The 24,787-nt window shown below is 38.1% G+C and overlaps 1 protein-coding gene across 2 annotated transcripts in view; it reads right to left on the bottom strand.

Moving 5' to 3' along the window:
- RAB3GAP2 (RAB3 GTPase activating non-catalytic protein subunit 2) overlaps positions 1-24,787 on the bottom strand; it is a 120,504-nt gene that overhangs the window by 6,038 nt on the left and 89,679 nt on the right. For both annotated transcript variants that reach the window (XM_007988400.3, XM_073011506.1), the window contains exons 22-31: positions 17,171-17,276; positions 16,425-16,585; positions 15,438-15,666; positions 12,176-12,349; positions 11,967-12,073; positions 9,406-9,472; positions 7,241-7,311; positions 4,394-4,429; positions 2,809-2,883; positions 2,282-2,500 (exon numbers count right to left, since the gene is read on the bottom strand). In XM_007988400.3, coding sequence (XP_007986591.2) covers positions 2,282-2,500; positions 2,809-2,883; positions 4,394-4,429; positions 7,241-7,311; positions 9,406-9,472; positions 11,967-12,073; positions 12,176-12,349; positions 15,438-15,666; positions 16,425-16,585; positions 17,171-17,276 — 1,245 coding nt within the window. The remainder of the gene's footprint in view (positions 1-2,281; positions 2,501-2,808; positions 2,884-4,393; positions 4,430-7,240; positions 7,312-9,405; positions 9,473-11,966; positions 12,074-12,175; positions 12,350-15,437; positions 15,667-16,424; positions 16,586-17,170; positions 17,277-24,787) is intronic.

Below are 24,787 nucleotides of genomic sequence, written 5' to 3'. Positions count from 1 at the left end.
GAGCCACTGCGCCCAGCCTCTGAATCCTTTTAAAATCACATGTTGAATTGTTTAAAAACACCTTATTTAAAAGAACAGATGTGTGTCTAAAGAGTAAAAACAGAATATCAGGAAACAGGATTTCAGAAGTTCCTTGGAAGGAAATGTAATACAGAGCAAAGAGCACTGGCCTTTGAGTTGAAAGACCTAGGTCTAGTCTGAGGCTCACCACTTCCAACCAGGTTGTCTTGGGTAACTGACCCCCAATCTTGGGTTACTGTTTCTTCTTCTGCATGCAGGTCATCCTAGCAAGGATACATCCTGCAAGCACATCTTCCAATGTGCCTTCCATACCTGATCATCTGTGATTCTAGGTCATCTATTGTGACTGCCAAGCAGATTAAAGCTACTCATCCTTTACTGATAAGAAAAACCAGACTTACAGGGCAACCCATGGCATTTTGGACATCACTGATAGAAGTATTTAAAGATTTAGCACACATTCACAATCTGTTACTCGATAGTTCCCACCTGGTGGTCCTAGCTATAAGCATCTACAATAGTACCACTATTTACTACATTCCAGACACTACGTACTTCATGTTGAATACAAGGAACCCTCACAACAACCATGAGGTTGGCGCTGGAGTCATTGCTACTTTCTGAATGAGAAAACTGAGAGTAAGAAAATCTAAATAATGCTAGTTAGCAAATGGTAGCACTGGCATTGTTTCACTAGCCACTCAACCGTACTAGCTCTCTGCAGATGAGTGTCACCCAGCTGTCTCAGGTAGTCTTGGCATGACATGGGTTGAAACTAAACATTACTGTGCTCGTCCAATTCTGGGTATGTTCTGGTTTCACAAAGACCTTTTCTGAGGGGAATACTGAGCTGGGCACTTTATTTTGGTATTTCTTTCTCTGTTTTAACCTTTAAGTACTCTTATCCTTTATAATCTCAAAGATATACTAACCTTTTTTTTTTCTTCAAAATCTATACTTTTTTTTTTTTGAGACAGAGTCTCACTCTGTGGCCCAGGCTGAAGTGCAGTGGTGTGATCTCGGCTCACTGCAACCTCTACCTCCCAGGTTCAAGCAATTATCCTGCCTCAGCCTTCCAAGTAGCTGGGATTACAGGCATGCGCCACCATGCCTGGCTAGTTTTTGTATTTTTACTAGTTTCACCATGTAGGCCAGGCTGGTCTCAAACTCCTGACCTTAAGTGATCCGCCCACCTTGGCCTCCCAAAGTCCTGGGATTACAGGCGTGAGCCACCGCGCCTGTCCAGGAGTCTCTTATTTAAGGGTGAAATAATAAACCCATTTTCCCACAAGCGTAAGCTGTGTTCTCTAACCCAGCTTCTATCAGTAAAAAGCTAAGTAATAAAGTTGACATTTTTATCTCCAACAGTTTGTGTCCTGTCTCTCAAAATTTGACAGCTGCATGGGGAAGGAAAGGATTTTACTATCTACTGCAGCTAAACTGTGCAAGTTACAATATAATATGTAAAAACATATTCTACTCACAAGTTTGGACTCGATCCTGCAGAGGAGCCAAAAAAATCTTAGGTATAGAACTAACACAATTAAACCTGTCTCTTAGGAAGACAGCTCTTGCAGCATGGGACTGGAGAGAGAGAAACTGGAGGCAGGTGATTAGGAAAGGGCTGTTGTAATAGCCAAGGGAAAGATGATTGAGCCTGAACTAGGGGTATAGTCACAGAGAGAAATGGACGGGTATGATCTATGGAAGAATTTGTAAGAATGAATTTACAATGAAGAAAATTGGCTTGAAGTAAGGAATAGATAACTTCAAAGTTTCTAGTTTTTGCCAGGGCAAAAATGATGACATCATTAATTAAATAACCAACCCAGGGAATTCAGAAGGAACAGCAAATTTAAGTTAGGGGCAGGAGGGGGGTATAGGTTTGCAGGTATATTTTAGATATGAGGTGTTTGAAGCCCTGTAAGACACTCAAAGAGAGAAGTTCAATAGAAATGCATGCCTCCAACTCTAGGGATCGGTCCGGCCTAGAGATATATACAAGAGGGAGAAAATGAGTCTGTCCAGGAATAATATGGAGAACGAGAAGAGCAGACAGCTGAGAGGGCAAAACTCCAAGGGGAGCAGTACAGAAGGTAAATAAAAAGAATGGAATCAAGCAGGGAATGAGGGAGTTGGAACCTCACACCAAACGACACAAGTCACAAAAGTACTGGACAGCTTCTATTAAATATGAAAATCCATGTGTCTGCTAAGCCTGCAACTCCAAAATAGCTCTGAAATCCTTTGAGGTACTTACCTTACTGTCAAAAAGTGATAGTGGCTTCACGGTCTTCAGAGAAAACCTCATGACTGCATACAAGATGGAGCACAGGATGGAGTGGTGCTCCACCAGTGGGTAGTGGATGTGCTTCTGTTCAAGGGCCAGTTCCACTATGGAGATGGGTCCTTCCACGGAGAGCCACGCATCCTCAGTATCCAGCACAGGCACCTGTATTTCATCCCTGCTAACATCTGCCTAAGGGTTTTAAGAATGGAGGACTGTGTTTAGTAATGGAAAAATAATAGCTTACAAATATCCTAATGAGTTGATTAGCAGCAAAGTGCAAACTCATATTGCACACTGTCCCAAATTGTAATAAACACGATGTCTAATTTCTAGAAGAATTTAATAAGAAAATATCACTACCTTTTAGGCTTAAGTCAAAATTTAGAAATGAAGGAATGAAAAACAACCTCATTAAAATAGTCATTTATTAAATGCGATGGTTTGCAGGATATTTAATATCTTAGGAGCAGTTCAGAATGAAAATACACCTCTTTTACCTCCATTAAGATCTGAAGAAGATCCAAACAGGAGCCGAGGAAAGATGTCATTGCTGTGTCACTCATTCCCACATCCTGTTTTTAAAAAAGGAACATAATTAGGCCCTGCAGGAAAACTGCTGCAGTTACTATCAGCAAAACAAGAACGAGGATACAATACGCCTGTTCGGCTGACTTTCCACACTGAATAGACGGAAAGAATTTGAAAGTCAAGGCATTAGCATATTTAAGTTCCTTCTTTTATTTACTGTCAACCAATTTTAAAGTCAAGCTTTACAAAGTGGTACAAATACTGACTTTTAAAACAGGTAGTGTTCTTTGTGTACTGTAAAGACACAGTCTCATCAGTTACTATAGATGGTGGCACGTCTGAGCTCACTGTTCAGCTTGCTAAGGCATCTGGTAGCCAAATAATTGTGGTAGACGGAAGATGCACACATGAGAATCTAATCTGAAGAGTTCCAAGAAAACAGCCTGATCTGCTTTCAGAGTGTCTTTTAGAGACCAAACCCAACCCTCTGAGTAAAACTAGAATCCTCAAGCTTGAGAACTAAATAACAGATTCAGGCTGTGAGCAACAGATGACTCTCAATGACTCCTTTAAAGGGCCTGTCCAAGGGACCACTGCATTTGTGTATAATCTCTTTTTTTGAGACGGAGTTTCACTTCTGTTGCCCAGACTGGAGTACAGTGGCACGATCTCGGCTCACTGCAACCTCCACCTCCCGGTTCAAGCAATTATCCTGCCTCAGCCTCCCGAGTAGCTGGGATTACAGGCGTCCACCACCACACCTGGCTAGTTTTTGTATTTTCAGTAGAGATGGGGTTTCACCTTGTTGGTCAGGCTGGTCTCAAACTCCTGACCTCAGGTGATCCACCAGCCTCGCCTTTCCAAAATGCTAGGATTACAGGCATGAGCCACCGCGCCTGGCCGTATACTCTTTTAAAAGCAACAATCTATAATTTCCTCACATCCCCAAAGCAAATAATTCAGTATTTCTGGTATATGCACACGCGCGCGCACGCACACACACACACACACAAAAAAAACTCTAGTCATACAACCATTCTCAACAACACACCAGAAAAAGTCTTCAACAATGGAAGCTAGTACTATTAATTTCTCAGGTCAAATATAAGTCCCGTATCCATGGATTAGAATAGTAGTTAAGACTAATGTTATATTTGTATACTTATGTTATTTTATATATATATATGTCGATCAAATTACTTCATATGAACTTGCTTCAATTTGATGTTGGATGCTTCCATTATAAATGTCGAATCGGAATTACAGCAAAAATATGCAGCAATGGTAGCATGTTATCCTGTTTGCAGTCCAAAGCTGAACACATCTTATAAAAACCTAGTTTAATATGCTATCTAACAATCTGGAAAAGTAAATTAAAATTGGCCATAGTTCATGACCAGTTTCCTTAATGCAGTATTCTCTTTTCATTTTTCTTATCTCCTCCTGATACGTCATCACAATGGTAAAAGGCAAAGTTCACCCCTACAGTTAATAAAGTACTACATAAAGTGTAGAATTAACAACTATAATTCTAGTTATGGGAGATTCACTTACCCTTCGGCATAACCTATCCTTTGGTGATTTTCCAACCTAAAATAAAAAGACAAAATGTTGTAACATTTAATAATTTACAAACAAAGACATCACTATGGCACAAATAATAAAAAGTAACCAAAATTAAAAATTATAAATGCATGTGGCAGCTTCATTAATTAGCTGTTGATTCTACCAACAGGAGATGCAATTAAATTTGTGGTGAAACTTAATCTCACACTGGGTTCAAGAATAATCCTTTTCAAATACAAATTACGTATTTCTGAACTATTAAATAAGTAAAAACTCTAAAAATCTGGCCCTCACTTTGCATAGTCAAATAACTGTGTTGCCTAAAAACCCAGAGCCTAGGCCGGGTGTGGTGGCTCACACCTGTAATCCCAGCACTTGGGAGGCCAAGGTGGACTGATCATCTGAGGTCAGGAGTTTGAGACTAGCCTGGCCAACACGGTGAAACCCCGTCTCTACTAAAAATACAAAAATTAGCTGGGCCTGGTGGAGTGCACCTGTAGTCCTAGCTACTTGGGAGGCTGAGGCAGGGGAATCACTTGAACCCAGGAGGTGGAGGTTGTAGTGAGCCAAGATCGTGCCACTGCACTCCAGCCTGGGCAACAGAGTGAGACTCCATCCCACTCGCACCAAAGAAAAACTGGAAAAAAACCAAACCAAACCAAACAAACAAACAAACAAACAAAAAAAACAACCCAGGGCCTAATTCAGGGCTACTAATTAAGAACACCTAAGAATTCAGCTTGTTGATAAAGACACAATTGTTTGAAATAGAAAGAAAGGAAAAACACTCTACAGCAGATAGGAGTTATATTCCCAGCTCAGAAAAATTGCCTTAAGCAATAAGTACTTACTACGATTCTACTGTATTTCTCTACAGTGTAATAAGTGGGAGGTAAAAGTTCTGCCCTCAGAAATACTACTTGATAAGAGAGGAAACTCACAGGAGACAGTGGAAAAAAACATCGCCTCACTACCACTTGCTGGGATTACTACGACAGCCTCGGAACAACCAAGCTCAGCCAACCCCAACCCCAAGATATTTTGTCCGTTGCCAGAATCATCTTTTTAAACACAAATTTGAATATATAATTCCTCTGCTTAAAACTGCCTCAGGGTCTTCAGTATAAAATAATAGCTACCATCTAGTGAGCCCTTACCACATGTGCCAGACCCTGTGCTAAGCTTACACATACTACTAGAAAATCCAAATCCACAGCCTGCACAGGAAATTCTTCAATCTTAGCTTTTCTTTTCTTCTAATATAGCCTATGTTCCAGCCATACTAAGCTACTTACAGTTCTCTGAATCCAACAAGTTGCCTTGTATCTCCAGGACTGCTGGGATACACTTTCTTCTCACCTACTTTTTACTGGTTCATATATAGCCATCCACCAAAATTTAAGTCAGAAGTCTTCCCCTTGTTTTGCTATTTATTTCCTCCTCTTCTGAGCTCCTATTGTCTGTTTACCTGGTGTTCAAACTGTGAGCTCTTTGAGGGCCAGGACCATAACTTCCATTGGTTCAACCACAGAACCTAGCACAGTCTTGGCACATGAGAGATAACACATTATAATAAAGACTTATCCAATCACAAATTTCCTACTTTCTGGTTTAAGACTATTTTCACCCCAATCAAAGTAGTGAAGATCAAATGTGATTGTGGATGTGAGAATGATGTGAAACTACAAATTGTAACACACACATACATTACATTTTATTGTTATTCTCTCAAAAGACGAGGGGGTAAGAGGTGAAGCTGAACAGGTGAACAACATCATAAAGGCCAAAAGATGCAAGTTCCAAGAAAGAAGTTAAGCAGTCAAGGAAGATGAGCACAGAGGAAAGAAGGGTTAGATTTAACTAGAAAAATGTTAGCAATAACATCAAAGAGAGCAATTTCAAGGGGAGCAGTGGTCTAAAGTTGGGTCTTGGCTGTGGTGCTATTCATGATGCAGGAATGACTGTGACTATACATTTAAAAGAATATGTTATCTTTACAGTGGTAATTCTCTTAGCATCCACTCATCTGATGCCACACTAATCTACATTGTTGAGTGGCCTGTAAAACCTACTAACTAGTGCCCCCTGGCCACTCAGCTGGAGACTAGGCTGGTACTCTCGGCATGCTAGCAGCTTCTGCTCCCACTAGTTGAGTTCCATGCTTACTTGTTATGCTTGTTCCCAAAGCTACTCATGCTGGTTGTACATGTCACTGTAATTATGTAATTTAATTCAATAACTGACGAAATATGAATGAGAAAAAAGGGGCAGCTATTTACATGAATGCTATGTTGAATGCTTTGCAAAGATTTATGGAGGAGAATAACTTCTAGGCCTTTTGGATTTGATACAGAGGGAGCAACTACAAAAATTATAGAAATCTAAAAGTTTGGACTCAGATTACATATCAACTTTAAAAAAATAAGATCTAGCCATGATAGGCAATACATTATGGGTGAGGTTTATGCAAGAAAACCAAAGGAGAATTGCAATCAACTCCATTCAAAGAAAATATCTTGGCCTTATATCAAAGATTGGTAAGTGTAAATTTGTACATTTTAATTTAAAATAAAATGCAAATCCTTGCTTGAATCAACTACCAGTCCTAATCTCTTTAGTTAAGAGGCTTTTATGTTAGTCTCTTTATGAGGATTTAGAGCTCTTCTTCATGTCATTAAAATGCCAGTACCGGGCATTACATTTAACTGAGTATGAGTAAAATCTAATTATCAAATTAAAAAATAGTCTAACAAAGCCTAATGTGAGCAATCTTTCTAATATTAGTCAATTAAGAGAACCAAATAAATAAGAAGTCAATACATGAAACTACCTTACCTTATCCATTAAGTATGTAGCAGCAGAAAATCTTTTAACTAAGAATGTATTCCACATCATCAGTGCAATGCCTAGATAGCAAGCAAAAGTCGTAAATAGAATGCTTATATATTCTCACTTTTATTACACATAACAAATTACTGTCTTTCTTAAGCTTATTAAACTATATGGACTATTTTTGTTCCATTTTTTATATCTTATGTAATATTTATAAAGTTCTTGAAATCTTTAACTTCATTTAAAATCTGATTTAATAAGAATCAGAACTGGGCTGTGTAAGAGTATGTCTAAATTGCCACTAAGCATGAAGAAAAGAGTTACATCATTAGTTATGAGAGAAATACAATGTCACAGTGAGACAGCATTACATAACCACCAAAAAGGCTAAAAACAATGTTTAAATTATAATAACACGTATTAGGATATGGAACCAATGGAACACTCATGCATTACTGCTGGTACAATAACTTAGTAAAACCACAGGGAAAACTGCTGGGAGGTAGCTACTGAAGCTAAACATGTGTCTACTCTATCTCCCAACAATTCTGCTGGGTATATACACTAGAGGAATGAATATAGAACATATATATATGAGATTGCTGGGAACAGTTTTATTCCCAACAGCCAAACACTAGAAACAATTCCAATGTCTGCCAATTGATTTTTTTCATATGTAACTACAAACTAAAGTAATATATAAAAAAGTATTAAAAGCAAAATAATAATAATAATAATAAAACAGTCTGGGCAACATGGTCAGAAACCATCTCTATGAAAAAATGTTTAACAAATTCGGCATGGTGGTGTATGGCTATAGTCCCACTCGGAGGCTGAGGTGATAGGACAGCTTGAGCTCAGGAGTTCAAGGCTATTGTGAGCTATGACTGCGCCACTATACTCCAGCTGGGGTAACAAAGCAAGACCTTGTCACTACTCACTGAGCTGTGGCATTAAAATTAAATTTCTGAAACAGTTGTCAATTAGGCAGTGTAAACATGGCATTTCACATGCTGTTATTACTACCCTTGTAGCTGAGTCTGTCTATGAGTAGGGCCCCTCACAGGCTTTGAGAAGCCAGGAACCTTACTCAGTGGGTAAAGATACAAATAGGTAAAGGCCTGACTTGAAGAAATACTAGTCTGAAGTCAGTAACTTAATTTTATCAGTAAGGATAGAATAATCTAAACATGATATTTTCCAAATCAGTCAAGGTAAATATATATATATATTTTGGATGAAGGTAAGATCTAAGAGATGAATAAGTAATTTTCAAGTTCTCTTCAAGTAAAATGGGACATTTTACAATTTCTGCAACTGGATTTCATATCACCTGCAAGAATGTGATGGAGGTGAAAAATACATAGCTTCTCCAGAATTTATCACAGAGACATAAGTTGATATCTCCTCTTACTCAGCCTAACACCAAGTCTCATCACTTACTAAGGTTACTAACTAGCTTAGTGCTGATATCCTCAATTCCCTTAATGAAACCCATCTATCTATTAAATGGAATCTGTTTATAAGTTCAATATTTTTTCAAGGAGACATCAGTGGTTGCCAAGGTCTGGCAGCTAATGGAGAATATTCACATCCATTATAAGAAGCAAAAGATAGTTGCTACAGTCTAATCTTATTAGGCTTTTGGCTACCAAGATTTTTTATTAAGAATTACAGTCCTGAGAAATCCATCCCTCTTTCCTTCACGATCTGTGAAGGGTGTAATGAAGGCAGCTGTTCTGCCTCTATCATTGATTTCCTCTTTCCTTGGAAGGCTAGATGCAGAACAGCTGTCTTAATTACACCCAGGAATAGTAGTCAGCTTGGGGAACAGAAGTGGTGATTACTACCAGTTGTTTTGCCCTTTTATAAATAGCACTTTTCCAAGTAGTTAAAATGGCCAGTACTATTTATTTTATTTTATTTTTAGAGACAGGGTCTCACTCTGTCACCCAGGCTGGATGCAGTGGTGTGATCACAGCTCACTGCAGCCTTGAACTACTGGGCTCAAGAGACCCTTGCACCTCAGCCAATACACAGTAATATGTTAGGTTGCAGGATAATCAAATAAAAATTTAACAGGTTGTGAATCTTTAAATTCACATCCTGTTAAATCAGGAAGCCTCTTTTAGATCAACTAGTGATGTTTCTAACATCTGTTTACTTACCATTTTGAACATGTGCATTAAAAATGTGCTTCAAGTGTTCTATTGACCTAACAAAAAAACGTGCTTCCTTACATACAGGGAGAAAAAAAAGAGAAAGAAAAAGAGGTATCATTTAATAGGTTTTACCATTATTAATGGAGACTTCTTACATACATTTCTGCATAAAGCTACCTAAGAATGTTGCAATAATAACATGAAATTATTGGGTAAGAAATAACTTTTGATAAACTGTCCCTCTTCAACTCACATTACCTATTACAGTGATTAATTCCTAGAAGCTCCTTGGTCATATGGGCTAACATCTGGATTCAAATTTGCTGTGGTTTGAATATCATAGCAATATTCTCTCCAATAAATACTTGAATTTCATGTAGATGTAAAAACAATAAGCTTACTTTTGTAGATACAATTCATTCATTCATCATTCAACAAATATTTATTGAGTATCTAGTATGCACCAAGCCCTATTTGAAGCATGATGGATTCCATAAAGAACAAAACAGACCCAAAGTCTTGCCTTCATTGAGTTTAAATTCTAGTGAGGAACCTACGTAATAAACATAAGTAAATATATTATATTTAGTATGTTAATGGTAAGTGCCAAAGAGAAAACAATTAAAGTAGGAAGGAAATATGAAATATCAGATGGGATGTTTGAAATTCAACTCTTTCTAATCAAAGAAGTTTACATATTAAAACTCAAATACAGAATGCAACACTGATGAAATCATTCAGATCTCTGCTAAATAATTTTGTAGCTTGTATGTCATCATCAAACATATCATCATTGCCAATACATATTGTGTTGAAATTTCTCCGAAGGTAATATTATTGTTTTGAGCCTTATAAAATTATGTGTGTCATATGGTGGAGCTGAGACTGTGGTTGGATGGGACAAGATGAATATTTAATGGTAAAAACAAACTAGTAAAACAACAACTTCTTTTAAATGTAAGCAACACTAATGATACTGATAACACTAGTCAAAATGTTAGGCACTATGCATTCATTTTCTCAAAATATGCAATAACCTTTTGAGAGAACTACTATTACAGCCTTCATTTTAGGAGAACGTTGAAACAAAGAGCTCAGAAACTGTGTGCTCTGATGATTAGAAGCTCTATGCAGCACCTATGGGGCTTGACATCAGCTTTGTCTATGCCCCCTCTGCAAGCCGCTTTTGGTTTATAAACAAATACTACAAAGCAGAATTTTCTTCTTAAATGCCACTTTTTTAGACTTGAATTTGAAATTAATTCATTCAGATTTTAGAAATTATTATGTTCTCATCCTAGACATAACATTCCTTTTTAATAAAATGGAAAAGTAACACAGTTAAGTAGAGAGCCTATATATGATCGCCATTCAGGTTGTAGTCAACTGATGAGGGTGATTTGAAGGGCATTAAGAGGCTCCTCTGTCCTAAAATCATTTTTTGGTCAAGGTTTAATTGATCAAAGACTATTCCTTTATTTAAATCACTTACTTTCATAATGTCTTCCTTTAATATATGTGATTACAGTTTTTTGGAGGAAGGAAGAGTATCGTTTCCATTAATCTATTAGCATGAATTAGTTCATCTGTGAGAGTTCTCTACAATAGTACAACCTCACATAAGGACGATAAAGGTAAGAATTTTGATTTGAGAGGAATAATTTACCGGGGCACTGACTAGGGAAGTCTAAGTGAAGGACTGATTGGCAAAGAGGAATATTTACAATATGTTTTTAGATCTTATTTGATCATGGCACCTTCATTTTAAAAAGGAGGGAGAAGGAGGTAGAAAATAACAGGCCAGAGATTCAGTGGCTGTCTTGAGCCAGAAGCTTATCAGCAATTCAGCTGGGATCCAAATCTCTGCCTTCTGCCTCCAGGCTTGGGGCCTCCCCCGATGCTGCTTCTAGACTGTGAATGCCCTGGTAGAAACAGTGGCTACCAAAAGCAATAGAAAATGACGCCTGAGCAGAGAGCTGAGAGCGCAGCAAAGCTAACCTTGGACTACAGTCAACCCTGGGCACAATCTGCCTCTTCGTTCTTCTGAGGCAAACAGAAGTAACAGACAAATACATATTTGAACAATCAGACACTAGGTTAATCTCAGGACCTTCACTCTTGACTTTTATCATGATGACTATAATATTAATAATATTCTGTTAGGTTGATGCCATTTCATGCAGGAATTCAGAAGGCAATAAATAATATACTTGTCACAACCTAACTAGAGAGTAAGGCAAAGGACACTGGTTTTAGGTAAAGAGAACCCTACGCTTATATCCTGACACTTACTTAGCTGTGTGTCTGCAGGGAAGAAACTTAACTTCTCTGAGCCCTAGTATTTTCTTCTTTAGAGCGGGGATCATGACAGTATCTATACTTCACAGGTTTACTGGGAGGATTATAAGAGGAAATATGTGGAAAAGGTCTACTCTAGTTAGCACAGAGGCATTACAATGGGGAAAAAGCCAGTGTTTATCATAAGCTATTTAATTAGACAGTCCCCACATATGAATAGCATGAACACAGAAGCAGGAATAACATGAAAGAGGCAACGAGAATCTCACCTCTGGATCTTTATTCCACTGAACAACATACTCCCAGCAGCAATGTGCGTGCAACACATCGAGCTCAAGGCTACAAGGAAATTGCTCATAGGCTAAATGCAGTAAGTCTGGAAGTCAGAAGAAAGCAGTGATGTTATTTTTTTCCTTAATGAACACTCAGCCACATCTTTCCTCTCTGGATTTCATGTTTCTCATTATTGGTGTATCACCTGGTATGGCTCCTAAGTCCATCTCCACCTCTGATACCTCAAGGAAACCTCTGTTAACACCTTCTTTGGGTTCATCTGGGTTTTCTGCATCTCTTTCTTCATTAGCCAGTTTTAATACTTCAGGGTTGAAGTCCTGTTTAAATATCCACTTGGCTACACTGTCTGCAATGCCACCTATAGTTTGGAGACAAGGAAGAAAATAAAAATTTACAACACACACGGCAGTGTTTGCCAATGGGAGCCAATTTCCTTACAAAGAGATCTAAGTGACACATTTATTTCTGAGCCTGAAGGTGACCCAAAAAAGCCCTGAGATTTACAGCAGTGTTCCTACCTACCACGCAACTTGTGAGGGCAGCAAGCGGGATATTTACGATGTCAGGGCATCCTTATACTCTCAGAAAATGTTAGATAAATATAAATGCACAAGCATATGTCTGTATACCATTTGCTATCTATGTTCAAAAATTTAAAATATACTTTACCAGAGACAAAAAAATTAATATATCCTTAAAACACTTTTACTTCAATTATAAGTGAAAATAGATTGGTTAGTATGACACTTTTCTAGGCTCCTAAGACCAATATAATATTACTTTTTTTTTTTTTTTTGAGATGGAGTCATGCTTTGTTGCCTAGGCTATAGTGTAGTGATGCGATCTCGGCTCACTGCAACCTCCACTTCCCAGGTTCAAGTGTTTCTCCTGCCTCAGCCTCCCAAGCAGCTGGGATTACAGGTACATGCCACCACGCCCAGGTAATTTTTTTGTATTTTTAGTAGAGATGGGGTTTCGCCATGTTGGCCTGGCTGGTCTCGAGCTTCTGACCTCAGGTTACCCGCCTGCCTCGGACTCTCAAAGTGCTAGGATTACAGGCATGAGCCACCACATCCGATAAATATTACTTTTTTTTTTTTTGGAGACAGAGTTTCGCTCTTGTTGTCCAGGCTGGGGTGTAATGGTGCAATCTCAGCTCACTGCATCCTCCACCTCCCAGGTACAAGGGATTCTCCTGTCTCAGCCTCCCAAGTAGCTTGGATTACAGGCATGTGCCACCATACCTGGCTAAATTTTTTGTATTTAGTAGAGACAGGGTTTCACCATGTTAGTCAAGTTGGTCATGAACTCTTGACATCAGGTGATCCACCTGCCTCAGCCTCCCAAAGTGATGGGATTACAGGCATGTGCCACCATGCCCAGCCCTATTACTTTTAATAATCAACTAATTTGCCTATATGCAATATTTATGGGCCTAATTTAGCCATAGCTGATCAACAGCATTATACTATATCATGTTTCAGTCATCAATATAGTACAAAAAATTGTAAATACATGCTGAAAAATGTTCCAGATGTTTAAAGAGCACCGTTTATTATCGAAAACAAATTATACTTCTATTGTTTACCAAAACTTTCTCAGTCTTTCCTCATCTTTTGATTCAAATAAAAACCTTTCCACAAAAAGAATGCCTCACAGTAAATTCACAATTGTCAGTGAAAATAAATGCGAGCAATGTGCTGGGTGATCTAATTTCTTACGTTTGGCTTCTAAATCATTGGAAAATTCTCATTCCAGAATTAAGCCCCTGATTCCGTTGCTTAGGTTAATATTCAAATGGCATCCTTACCGTTTCACTAGGTGGCAACATGAAGTGTGGTGAGTTTGCAATAAAAAAATGGTCACGAGTTTTATAAAGAATGAGAAAACAAGTAAACTAAAAATCTATAAATATGTGGGTATTTATAAACCTCACATACAGTCCTTCCAGTATCAAATGCCTAAAAGAGCTGCTGATACCAGTGTGAGCCCCCAAAGGCAACTAAAAATGTAAGACGTTTATGTTCCTGCAAGATATCAGCACAGGAACCCAAATGACTCCAGGACAGCAGAAAGTGATGCTTCACAACAGAGGAATAACATTCTGTGGATATTAGGAGGAAGAAGAGAAAATCTGCAGTTGGTGAATCGTGAAAGGTTTCCTGGAGGAGAAGCATTTGAGCTGGACCTTGAAAGATGAGTAAGATTTTGATATCCATGAGTGAGAGAGGCAGGGAAAGGGAAGAGGATAGGCCCAGATCTAAGACAGGAAGCACATGGATGCTTCATTTTAACTCAAATCTTGGAAGCAAATAAGAAACAGAAAAATCAGTTGGATTCAAAGTCAAAAGTTATTGGAGAGCAAGTTTAAGAGTTTATGCTTTGTTCAGGCAATTCTTGAACTTACTATCTCATGATCCCCTTAAAATTACTGGCAATCCCAAAGAACTTTGGTTTATGAGTTACAGCTGTCAGTCTTTATGGTACTAAAAATTAAAACTGATAAATAAAAAATATTTTATTAGTCCATTTTGAAATGAAAATAATAAACTGATTACATGCTAATATTTTATGAAAATAATTGCATTTGACCAACAATCCCATTACTAGGTATATACCCAAAGGATTATAAATCATTCTACTATAAAGACACATGTACACATATGTTTATTGCAACATTATTCACAATAGCAAAGACTTGGAACCAACCCCAATGTCTATCAATGATAGACTGGATAAAGAAAATGTGGCACACACATGCCATGGAATACTATGCAACCACAAAAAAGGATGAGTTCATGTCCTTTGCAGGGACATGGATGAAGCTGGAAACTATCATTCTCAGCAAACTAACATAGGAACAGGAAACCAAACACTGCATGTTCTCACTCATATGTGGGAGTGGAACAATGAGAACACACGGACACAGGGAGGGGAACATCACACACCAGGGCCTGTGGTGGGGTGGGAGGCTAGGGAAGGGACAGCATTAGGAGAAATACCTAATGTAGATGACAGGTTGATGGGTGCAGCAAACCACCATGGCACATGTATAACTATGTAAGAAACCTGCATGTTCTGCACATGTATCCCAGAACTTAAAGTATAATAAATAAATAAATAAACAAACAAATAAACAAATAAAATCTGGCCTCATACAGACATGTAAGTGAAAAAAGGAGGACTCCTGAGGTCCTCTGACCACTCTTTGAGAATCATTGCCAATTTTCTTAGGCAGAGGGAAGCACCTAGCAGTTTCTGAGCATGGAACTGACCAAATGAGACTTTAGAGAAAATTAATTTAGAGGAAGTATACAGAAGGTTATTGTTATTTTTTTTAAATCTGAGTGTATTTTTCTTTCTCTATTTTTTCCGTCATTTCTATTACAAGAAACCCTGGTAACATAACAATAAGGATGTAAATGCTCAAATAAACTTCAGCTTACCTTTTCCTCCTTCTAATAACTTTTTAACAGAAAGCCTTGGAAGTGGCTCAGCCTGCAGTGATGACACTTTGGAGGTCTGAGTGTTCCCTTTGCTGTGAAGCAGAGTCTGAAGTATGAGACAATCCTCCAGCTGTTTCAGAAGGAGTTTCCAGTACTCAGTGTCAAGAGAAAGTGCCTCCCAGGAATCAGTGAGGGCCTCTGAATCAGCACCCAAAACTGTTTGGGAAAACTAATAAAAAATGCACTGGTGATTCTCTGCCAAAGATTCTGAATCAATATTAACTTGAATGAGCTTTTAACTTGAAAGCTGATGGATACTGAGGATACATCACAAAGCAACACATAAATGCTATTTCCCAAATATTACTACTTGGCTGGATGAAACATGAGGGTCAGGAGTAGACTGGAGACTCATGGGCAAGGATGGTGAGTTCAGATATTTGTAAGGAGTCCTGCACTAATGGCCCTGATTCAACCAGTGTACATTTCAGAGTTTTCTGGGCCATCTTTGGCAAGGGTCACAGTTTTGTCTAGCACTACCATCAAAAAACTTAAATCTCTTCAGAATGCACTCTTCAACCTAAAAAAAAAATCTGAAATTTCATCTCTCTCCATCATAATGAACATTGCAAGCAGGCAATATTAAATTTAGCCTATAAACAACAGTGACTTGTGAATCTCCACAGACCTATTTGGTGTCTCATTCAAATTAACGTAACACCCCCTGGGAAAAATTATTTGATCTACCATGAGCTGTAAAGGAAATGTGAGTCCTCAAGAGATGAGGAAAAAACACAGTAGGATACTGTCATGTGGCAACTGCTAAATTCAAGTATTCATGGCGTCATTCTGAATAAACAAATTAAGGGGAGCACCTCTCATCCCTCTCCCCGCTCCAAAAAACCCCCCTAAAAAACCCAGAAAAGGAAAGCATCCCCTTAGCCTACCGGATGTGTACAGATCAAAACCATACCTTTACCCACTTACTTTTTTCTCTGTCATGTTGTTTGATATCTGCGCAGCAACAGAATGCCCAACATGTGCAGACAACAGAGCAGCTCCATTGTTCTCAGACTGAATACAGGCTGTGCGCATCTGCTGCCACCACGGGGACACAGACTGAGAATCCCAGGTCTCATCGATGGCCACTATAGGGATAGGAGAAAACTGAAAAATAAACTCTTACCCTGTCAATTTTTTGGGACTAACCATTTATGTTAAACATAATGTTAAAACTAAGTTCCCTACTGATATATTTTTATATTTCTCAGTGAAGTGGAAGTCTAACAATCTATTTTATTCAGAACATTTCTATTCCATTTATTTATGCTCTTTTAGTCATCTTTGTTCTCAATCAATATTAAATCCTTATTTGGAATATTTCATCATTATTGAAAACTACTGAATATTTTAATAGATTAATATTCTGATAATCATACAAAAAATAACAAGAAAAACATTACCTCCCCTAAGACCATTCCATTTGCCTTACTGAGTTAACATGTAGGTTCAAATCATGTTTTTTGATGATGATACAAAATATAAAATTTCATAAATTAAAGCATAAGTCAAATGCATTAAAAGTATTCTATTAATACATAAAAGAATCTCTATGGTGAAATGTTTTGTACACTATAGACTCCTTCTGTTAAGGGATCCTATCTACTCTCCCATCTTTTTTGTGACATTTCAAACATGAAGCTTTGTTTACAGGAGCAACAAACTTTGTTTACCTTTCATCTTGCTCAGGAGGGACAGCATGGTATGAAGACAGCAGACTGACTGTGGTTTATCCAAAATATCCTTTTCCTTCGAAAGCCAAACACTCAGGAGCAGAGACTGAAATCAAATTTAAATCTTTTTCAGTCTAAAAAAAAAATTTAACATAGAAAAATCTTACACTTTCCTAGACAGCAGATGCATGCATATGGATGATGCAGTTTCTTGAGGTGAAAAAATACGCAGTTGCTTGCTGTATCATGTAATGTGAGAGGGAGAATGAGGTCCCTTTTCTACCTAGGAGATTCTCTATAACCTGTTGTATATTTAAACTTCACTGTTTCCAACTCTTCTTTGGGTTAAGCATTGCCTTCCAATCCAAATCTCTATTAAGGAGCACATTACCAGATAGTAGTTACTACTACGTGAGCATAGATTTGGTGTCGATTAACGAGGTATCACTTGGCTGTAGGTTTTGACAGGAGAGAGGTAGGATCTGGAGCTGTGGATATTAGCCTTGCCTTGGCCATACAAAGGTATTGCAGATGTGGCAGTGAGAAGCAATATATAAAAGTATCAAACTCCAATTTTTAAATCACCAGTAAGTTATGAAAAAACAGACTTTAAACAAAAAACTTAAGTCAACATAAGTGACTTTTTAAAATGACTGTAAACCAGCATAGCATACCTACTTGAAGCTGAAATATTTTTAAGATTTATAAAATTGGTTCACAGACAATTCTGGGATAATGAAGTTTAATGAAATAGTGTTACATCTGTTAGTACTGGTATCTCTGAAAGGCCTTGATTAATTATAATACTGCAATACTTTTATGTGAAAATAGCTCTAAATTAAAAGACTGTTAGTTTAAACGAATTATTTCAAATAGCTTTCAAAAATTAAGGAGGGTAAAGAGTTGAAGGAGAAGACGCTCATGAAGGAAGCGAATTTATGAGGACAACTCAGGGCCAGGAGCTGTGATAAGTACGTGACATGCACATCACCTCATTTTATCCTAACAACTTCTGTGGCAGGGATGATGATCCAGATTTCAGAAATGATGAAATAAGCTCATATGGGAAAATTAACTTGTCCAGCACTACAGTTAATGAGTTAGAACTAAAATTGACACGCCTGTAATCCTTGCACTTTGGGAGGCCGAGGCAGCAGATCATGAGGTCAGGAGATCGAGACCATCCTGGCTAACATGGTGAAACCCCATCTCTACTAAAAATACAAAAAATTAGCTGGGCGTGGTGGCAGGTGCCTGTAGTCCCAGCTACTTGGGAGGCTAAGGCAGGAGATCACCTGAACCCAGGAGGCAGAGGTTGCAGTGAGATGAGATTGCGCCACTGCACTCCAGTCTTTCTTTTCAAAAAGAAAAAAAGAAAAGAACTAAAATTGGATCCATGTTTATCAGATCTCAGGTAAATTTACAAAAAAAAAAAAAAAAAGAACTAAAATTTGAAAATAAACCTGCTTGATGCTATTAGTAACATGCATATTTTCTTTTCTCCCCCTTTAAAAATGTTCACGTGTATGAGGATATATACATGTATATATAAATTTATACATACACTTAATTTTTACACATATGAAACCACACATATATATACACACACACACTCTTTAATGCCTTCTATTTTTTTTCCTTTTTGGTCTAATTTCCCTTCCAAGGGCCTCTTCATACCAGCTCCCTTTTAACCTCATCCCATACAGACAACCTTTAAAAAACTTTTTGTGGGTACATAGTAGGTAGGTGTATATTTGTATGGGGTACATGATATGTTTTGATACAAGTAATGCAACATGAAATAAGCATATCATGAACAATGGGGTATCCATCCCCTCAAGCATTTACCCACTGAGTTGCACACAATTCAATTACATTCTTTAAGCTATTTTAAGATGTACAGTTATTACTGTCTACAGTCACCCTGTTGTGCTATCAAATAGGTCTTACTCATTCTATTTTTTGTACTCATTAGAAACCTTTTCTAAAAAACAAATATATCTTCCATGCTCATAAATAATGACAATGTTAACAATAAATGCTAATGGCTATATAAAGATTACTATGCTCCAAGCCATTAACAGCTTTATATGTATGGATACATACAGAGTATGTTCGAGGGAGGATAACGGGGATTTACTGTCACAACAATGGGATCATATTACACCATGTTCCTTCCACTTGCAACCCAATATCCTGTTTAACCAACAAAATTCGGCATGACCTTAGTTTATTTATCGGGGGAATCTCCTCTCTGCTAGACTTCCCCTTAACCTCCATAACCTGATGCTTTTCACCACTAGGTAGGCTAAAAAAATGGCTGCCTATACAGTTAACAAAGACACTATATATTCAATCAAAAATAACTCTGTCTCGCTGTTTTATGTGCATGTATACTGGGAAGCAGATGGAAAAGAAACATGGGGGGAGGGCAGAATTTATTTTACATTTTAGGCTCACCATTAAGTTGCCACTAGATTCACTTTGATAAATTTTATGTACAAAATGTATGATCTGGGTCTATTATTAAAGTGCATCAGATTTCTTTTCTTTTCTTTTTTTTTTTTTTTGAGATGGAGTCTCCCTCTGTGATCCAGGCTGGAGTGCAGTAGCACGATCTTGGCTCACGACAACCTCCGCCTCCCAGATTCAAGTGGTTCTCCTGCCTCAGCCTTCCGAGTAGCTTGGATTACAGGCACGAGCCACTATGCCCAGCTAATTTTTCTATTTTTAGTAGAGAAGGGTTTCACTATGTTGGCCAGGCTGGTCTAGAACTCCTGACCTGATTTGTCCACCTTGGCCTCCCAAAGTGCTGGAATTACAGGCATGAGCCATGGCGCCCGGCCAGTATACCAGATTTCTAAACATACCTATAGATTTAATGCCTCTTAAAGCTTTGTTCCTTTCCCCATCAACAACAAAGTTTCAAAATGCTCATCAAAATTGGCAGCCAGAAGGTTATTTTAGATTAAGGCAGCCAAAAAAACTAAATGCCATGCCTTGGACTTCTCTTCACACTATGAATTCTGCTTTTCTCTCCAACCAACCTCTTCTCTACCCACTATCACTTGTAATAAAATTCTGAAACAAACAAAAAACCTGTTCTGCTTAACTTTCCTTGTTATTTCTCCCTAGGTTACCTCCTTCTATTTCTTACCCTCCAGGTAATCTCTGTTTATCACCTAGAGTGTGTTTTTCCTGTTTTCTATAAACATTAAACATTCCAAACAGTCAAGCTTTTGTTTGTATATAGGATATCAGTATAAAATAGAGGATGCCAAAGAAACTCAGAATATAATGATAAAATTTTAGAATCACTTATAAGCAATATAAAGATATTTTAAACTGCAGGAAACATTAAGATGAAAGAAGAAAAATAAAGAAGTGAATACAGAGATAAATTAAGTTACCACATAGAAACACATATATGGACACATAAAACAGGAGAAGACAGTCTAGTGTATAAAGGTAACTACCTCCATAATTAGTAAATGCAAAATAAGATATTCCAACAGTCACAACAAAGAATGCCACATTACATTATTCATAATATGATATTTATGAATTCACATATTAAAATGTTACCATTATCTCATACATAAAAATGTTGTATATTGACATATAACCAGATGATGTCTAAATGATAGATTTTGAGTAACAGAAACCTTGAGGCCACCAAGATGGCAGAATAGAAGGTAACCTACTTACATTCTCTCACAATAAGGTGGTTGATTTGTCCCCCTGAACTGACTTCCAGACTGAAGCCCAGAAACAGCCTAATCCCCACAAGGGGCTTGGCTACTTCCCTGTTTGCCCATGATCCTGCCACCAAAACCATTTGCCATGGGGTCCAAAAGGAACTACTCACACTAGTGTTTTGGCAGAAAGGCTAGTCTGCCCCTAGCACTGGTCTCAGCAGTGGGCTGGAAAGTAGCCTTGCGGTGCTGCCCTCAACTTCCTTAGCTGAGGTCCCAGCTCAGAGTTGCTTGCATAAGGACCCAGAGGGAGACTCACCCATATCTCTCAGCCCAGGACTCAGAGCCTCCCTGACAGGCTCACCAGCCTCTGTTTCAGCAGATCCCCCTCAGGGCCCCCTCACTGCAGCTGGAGAACTATCCTATCTGCACAGGAACTTGCTGAAGACACATGCCTCTCTGAGCCAACATAAGACACTTCAGCCTCCATTCCCACAGCTGATCCCGAAAGGGCCCAGTCTCAGCTCAAGCCCCTCCTGTTGCACTTGAGGAATTATCTCACTTGTGCAGGAACCTGCTGGGCAACACATAACCATCTGGGCCAACAAAACAGGCCTGCCAACTTCCTTTTCACACATCCTAAAGAGGTCCAGTCTCACTTCTACTCCCTCTCACTGCAGCTGGAGACCCATCCACCTGTGCAGAGACCTGCTGGGAGGCACACCTGTCTGGGCCACCAGGACAGTCTTCTGGACCCAGGTCCCTGGCCAGCATTCCCACATAGCCTCAGCACCCTCCTTAGGTCTTTCCCCAGTTCATGAAGGCTGGAAAGCCACATAAACCTCAGAGCTCTTGAGAGACCTGCAGCAAGCCTGGGCTTAGAGTGTTGTCTAGTGCTGCAAGGGTCACAAGCTCAGGGAACAAAATAGTCAGCTTAGAATCCCTGGAAGGCCCTCTGAGGAAGGTCAAGTACAAACAAAGCTAGACTGTGAAGACTAAAGTAGATACCTAATATATCAATATACAATACCATTGTACTTCCACAAGCATCAAGAACATTCAGGGAAACATGACCTCACCAAATGGACAAAGTAAGGCACCAGAGACAGAACCTAAAGTGAGGGAGATGCGTGATCTCCCAGACAAAGAATTCAAAATAGCTGTTTAAGGAAGCTCAACAAATTTTAAGAAAACACACACAATCTATTCAAAAATTTATCAGAGAAATTTTTAAAAGACTGAAATACGAATGAAAAAAAATCAAATAGAAACGTTGGAACTGAAAAATAAATAAAATGAAAAATGCAATAGAGAACATCAATAGCAGAATTGATCAAACAGAAGAAAGAATCAGTGAATTCGTTGATAGACTATTTGAAAATACATAGCCAGAGGAGAAGAAAGAAATGAAATGAACAAAAAGGAATGAACAAGACCTATAGGATCTATAAAACAACCTCAAAAGAGCAAATATTGGGGTTATTGGAGTTAAAGAGAGAACTGAGAAAGACAAAGGAGTAGAACGTTTACTCAAATAATAACAGAAAAGTTTCCAAACCAGAATATACAGGTACAGGAAGGTCAAGGGTCACCAATCTGAGTTAACTCAAACAAGAACACTCTAATTTACAACCTCATAAAGGTCAAAGACAGAGAGAATTTAGAAAACAGCAAGAGAACAGAAGCAAATAATGTATAAGACAGATCCAATATCCTTGGTAGCAGATTTCTCAACAGAAACCTCACAGGCCAAGAGGGAGTGGGACAATATGTTCAGAATGTTGAAGGAAAAAAACTGCCACCTAAAAATACTGTATGTGGCACAGTTATTCTTCAAAAATGAAAAAGGGAAATAAAAGATTTCCCGAGACAAACGAAAGCTAAGGGAATGTATTGCTATCAGACCTATCCTGTAAGAAATGTGTGATTTCTTAGACACTAAAGGGAGTTCTCCAAACTGAAAGAAAATTATGCTAATGTGGTTGTTGTACTAATATTGTAATTGTGGTGTTTAAACCACGTATATCTTTAGTAAGAAGACTAAAAGAAAAACTATCAAAAAAAGGACAATTTGTTAAGAGACAACATAAATAACATAAAATGATGACATCAAAAATGCTAAAATGAGGGGAGAAAAGAGTTAATATGTATAGGTTTTCTTTTTATGGTTTGTTGGTTTTGCTGTTTTGCAATCAAAGTTAAGTTGGTATCAAATTCTTGTTGTAACTAGATTTTTTTTTGTAAGCCTCATGGTAATCACAGTGCAAAGCCTACAATAGATACACTAAAATCAAAAGCAATGAATTGAAACATACTATAAGAGGAAATCACTTAACCATAAAAGACAGAAAAAAGAGAGGAGTTACACAGCAACTAATAAACAAGTAACAAAATGGCAGTAGTAAGATCTTACCAATCAATAACAACACTGAATGTGTGGTCTGAATTCTCCAATTAAAAGACACAGAGTGAGCTGGGCACAGTGGTATGCACCTATAGTCCTGGCTGACTGGAAGGCTGAGATAAGAGAATAGCTTAGGCCCAGGAAAATAATAATTTAAAAAAGATACAGAGGGACTGAATGGATTAAAAAACAACATACAAATGTATACCGCATACAAGAAGCTCACTTTACCTATAAAGCCAAACATAGACTGAAAGTGAAGGAATGGAAAAAGATATTCCATAAAAATTAAAACGAAAAAAGAGCAGGAGATGCTGCACATATATCAGATAGAATACATTTTAAGTTGAAAACTATAAAAAGAGAAGAAGGGGAGGCTGAGGCAAGATAATAACTTGAACCTGGGAGGTAGATGTTGCAGTGAGCTGAGATCATGACACTACACTCCCACCTGGGCAACAGTGAGACTCTGTCTCAAAAAAAAAAAAAAAAAAAAGAGACAAAGATGGTAATTATACAGTGATAAAAGAGTCAAGAGTCAAATCAGCCAGATCTAACAACAGTAAGTACATATGCACCCAACAATGGAGCACTCAAATATATAAAGCAAATATTAATAGATCTAAAGGGAGAGACAGACTTCAATACAGTAATAACAGAGGTCTTTGACCTCACTTTCAGGAATGGACAGATCTTCCTAGTCCATTCCAGTCCAGGAATGGACAGATCTTCAACAAAGAAAGATCAGAGTTAAACTACATACTAGACCATACAGACCTAATAGACGTTTATAGAACATTTCGTTTGCTGCTGCAGAATACACATTCTTTTCATCAGCACATAAAACATTCTCCAGGACAGACCATATGTTAGCCACAAAACAATTCTCAACAAATTTTAAAAAGTCAAAATCATATGAAGTATTTATCTGACAACAGAATAAAACTAGAAATCAGTAACAAGAGGGACTTTGGAAACTACACAAATACAGATATTAAACAACATGCTCCTGAACAGTCAATGAGGCAAGGAAGCAACTAAAAATAAAATTTAAAAATTTCTTGAAAAAAATAAAAATGGGATGCAGCAAAAGGAGTGCTAAGAGGGAAGGTGGTCAGGTGTGGTGGCTCACGCCTGTAATCCCAGCACTTTGGGAGGCCGAGGCAGGCAGATCACGAGGTCAAGAGATTGAGACCATCCTGGCCAACACTGTGAAACCCTATCTCTACTAAAAATACAAAAATTAGCTAGGCGTGGTGGCGCATGCCTGTAGTCCCAGCTACTCAGGAGGCTGAGGTAGGAGAATTGCTTGAACCCAGGAGGCGGAAGTTGCAGTGAGCCAAGATCACATCACTGCACTCTAGCCTGGTGACAGAGCGAGCCTGGTGACAGAGTCTCAAAAAAAAAAAAAAAAAAAAGGGGAAGTCTATAGACAATAAACACCTCAACAAAAGACTCCAAATAAACAATCTAACAAGGCACCTCAAGAAACTAGAAAAGAACCAACCTAAAAATTAG

The sequence above is a fragment of the Chlorocebus sabaeus genome, chromosome 25 (assembly GCF_047675955.1).
Source record: "Chlorocebus sabaeus isolate Y175 chromosome 25, mChlSab1.0.hap1, whole genome shotgun sequence".
NCBI lineage: Eukaryota > Metazoa > Chordata > Mammalia > Primates > Cercopithecidae > Chlorocebus > Chlorocebus sabaeus.
Note: the sequence above shows the minus strand (reverse complement) of the source record. Positions and strands in the feature narration are given on the sequence as shown.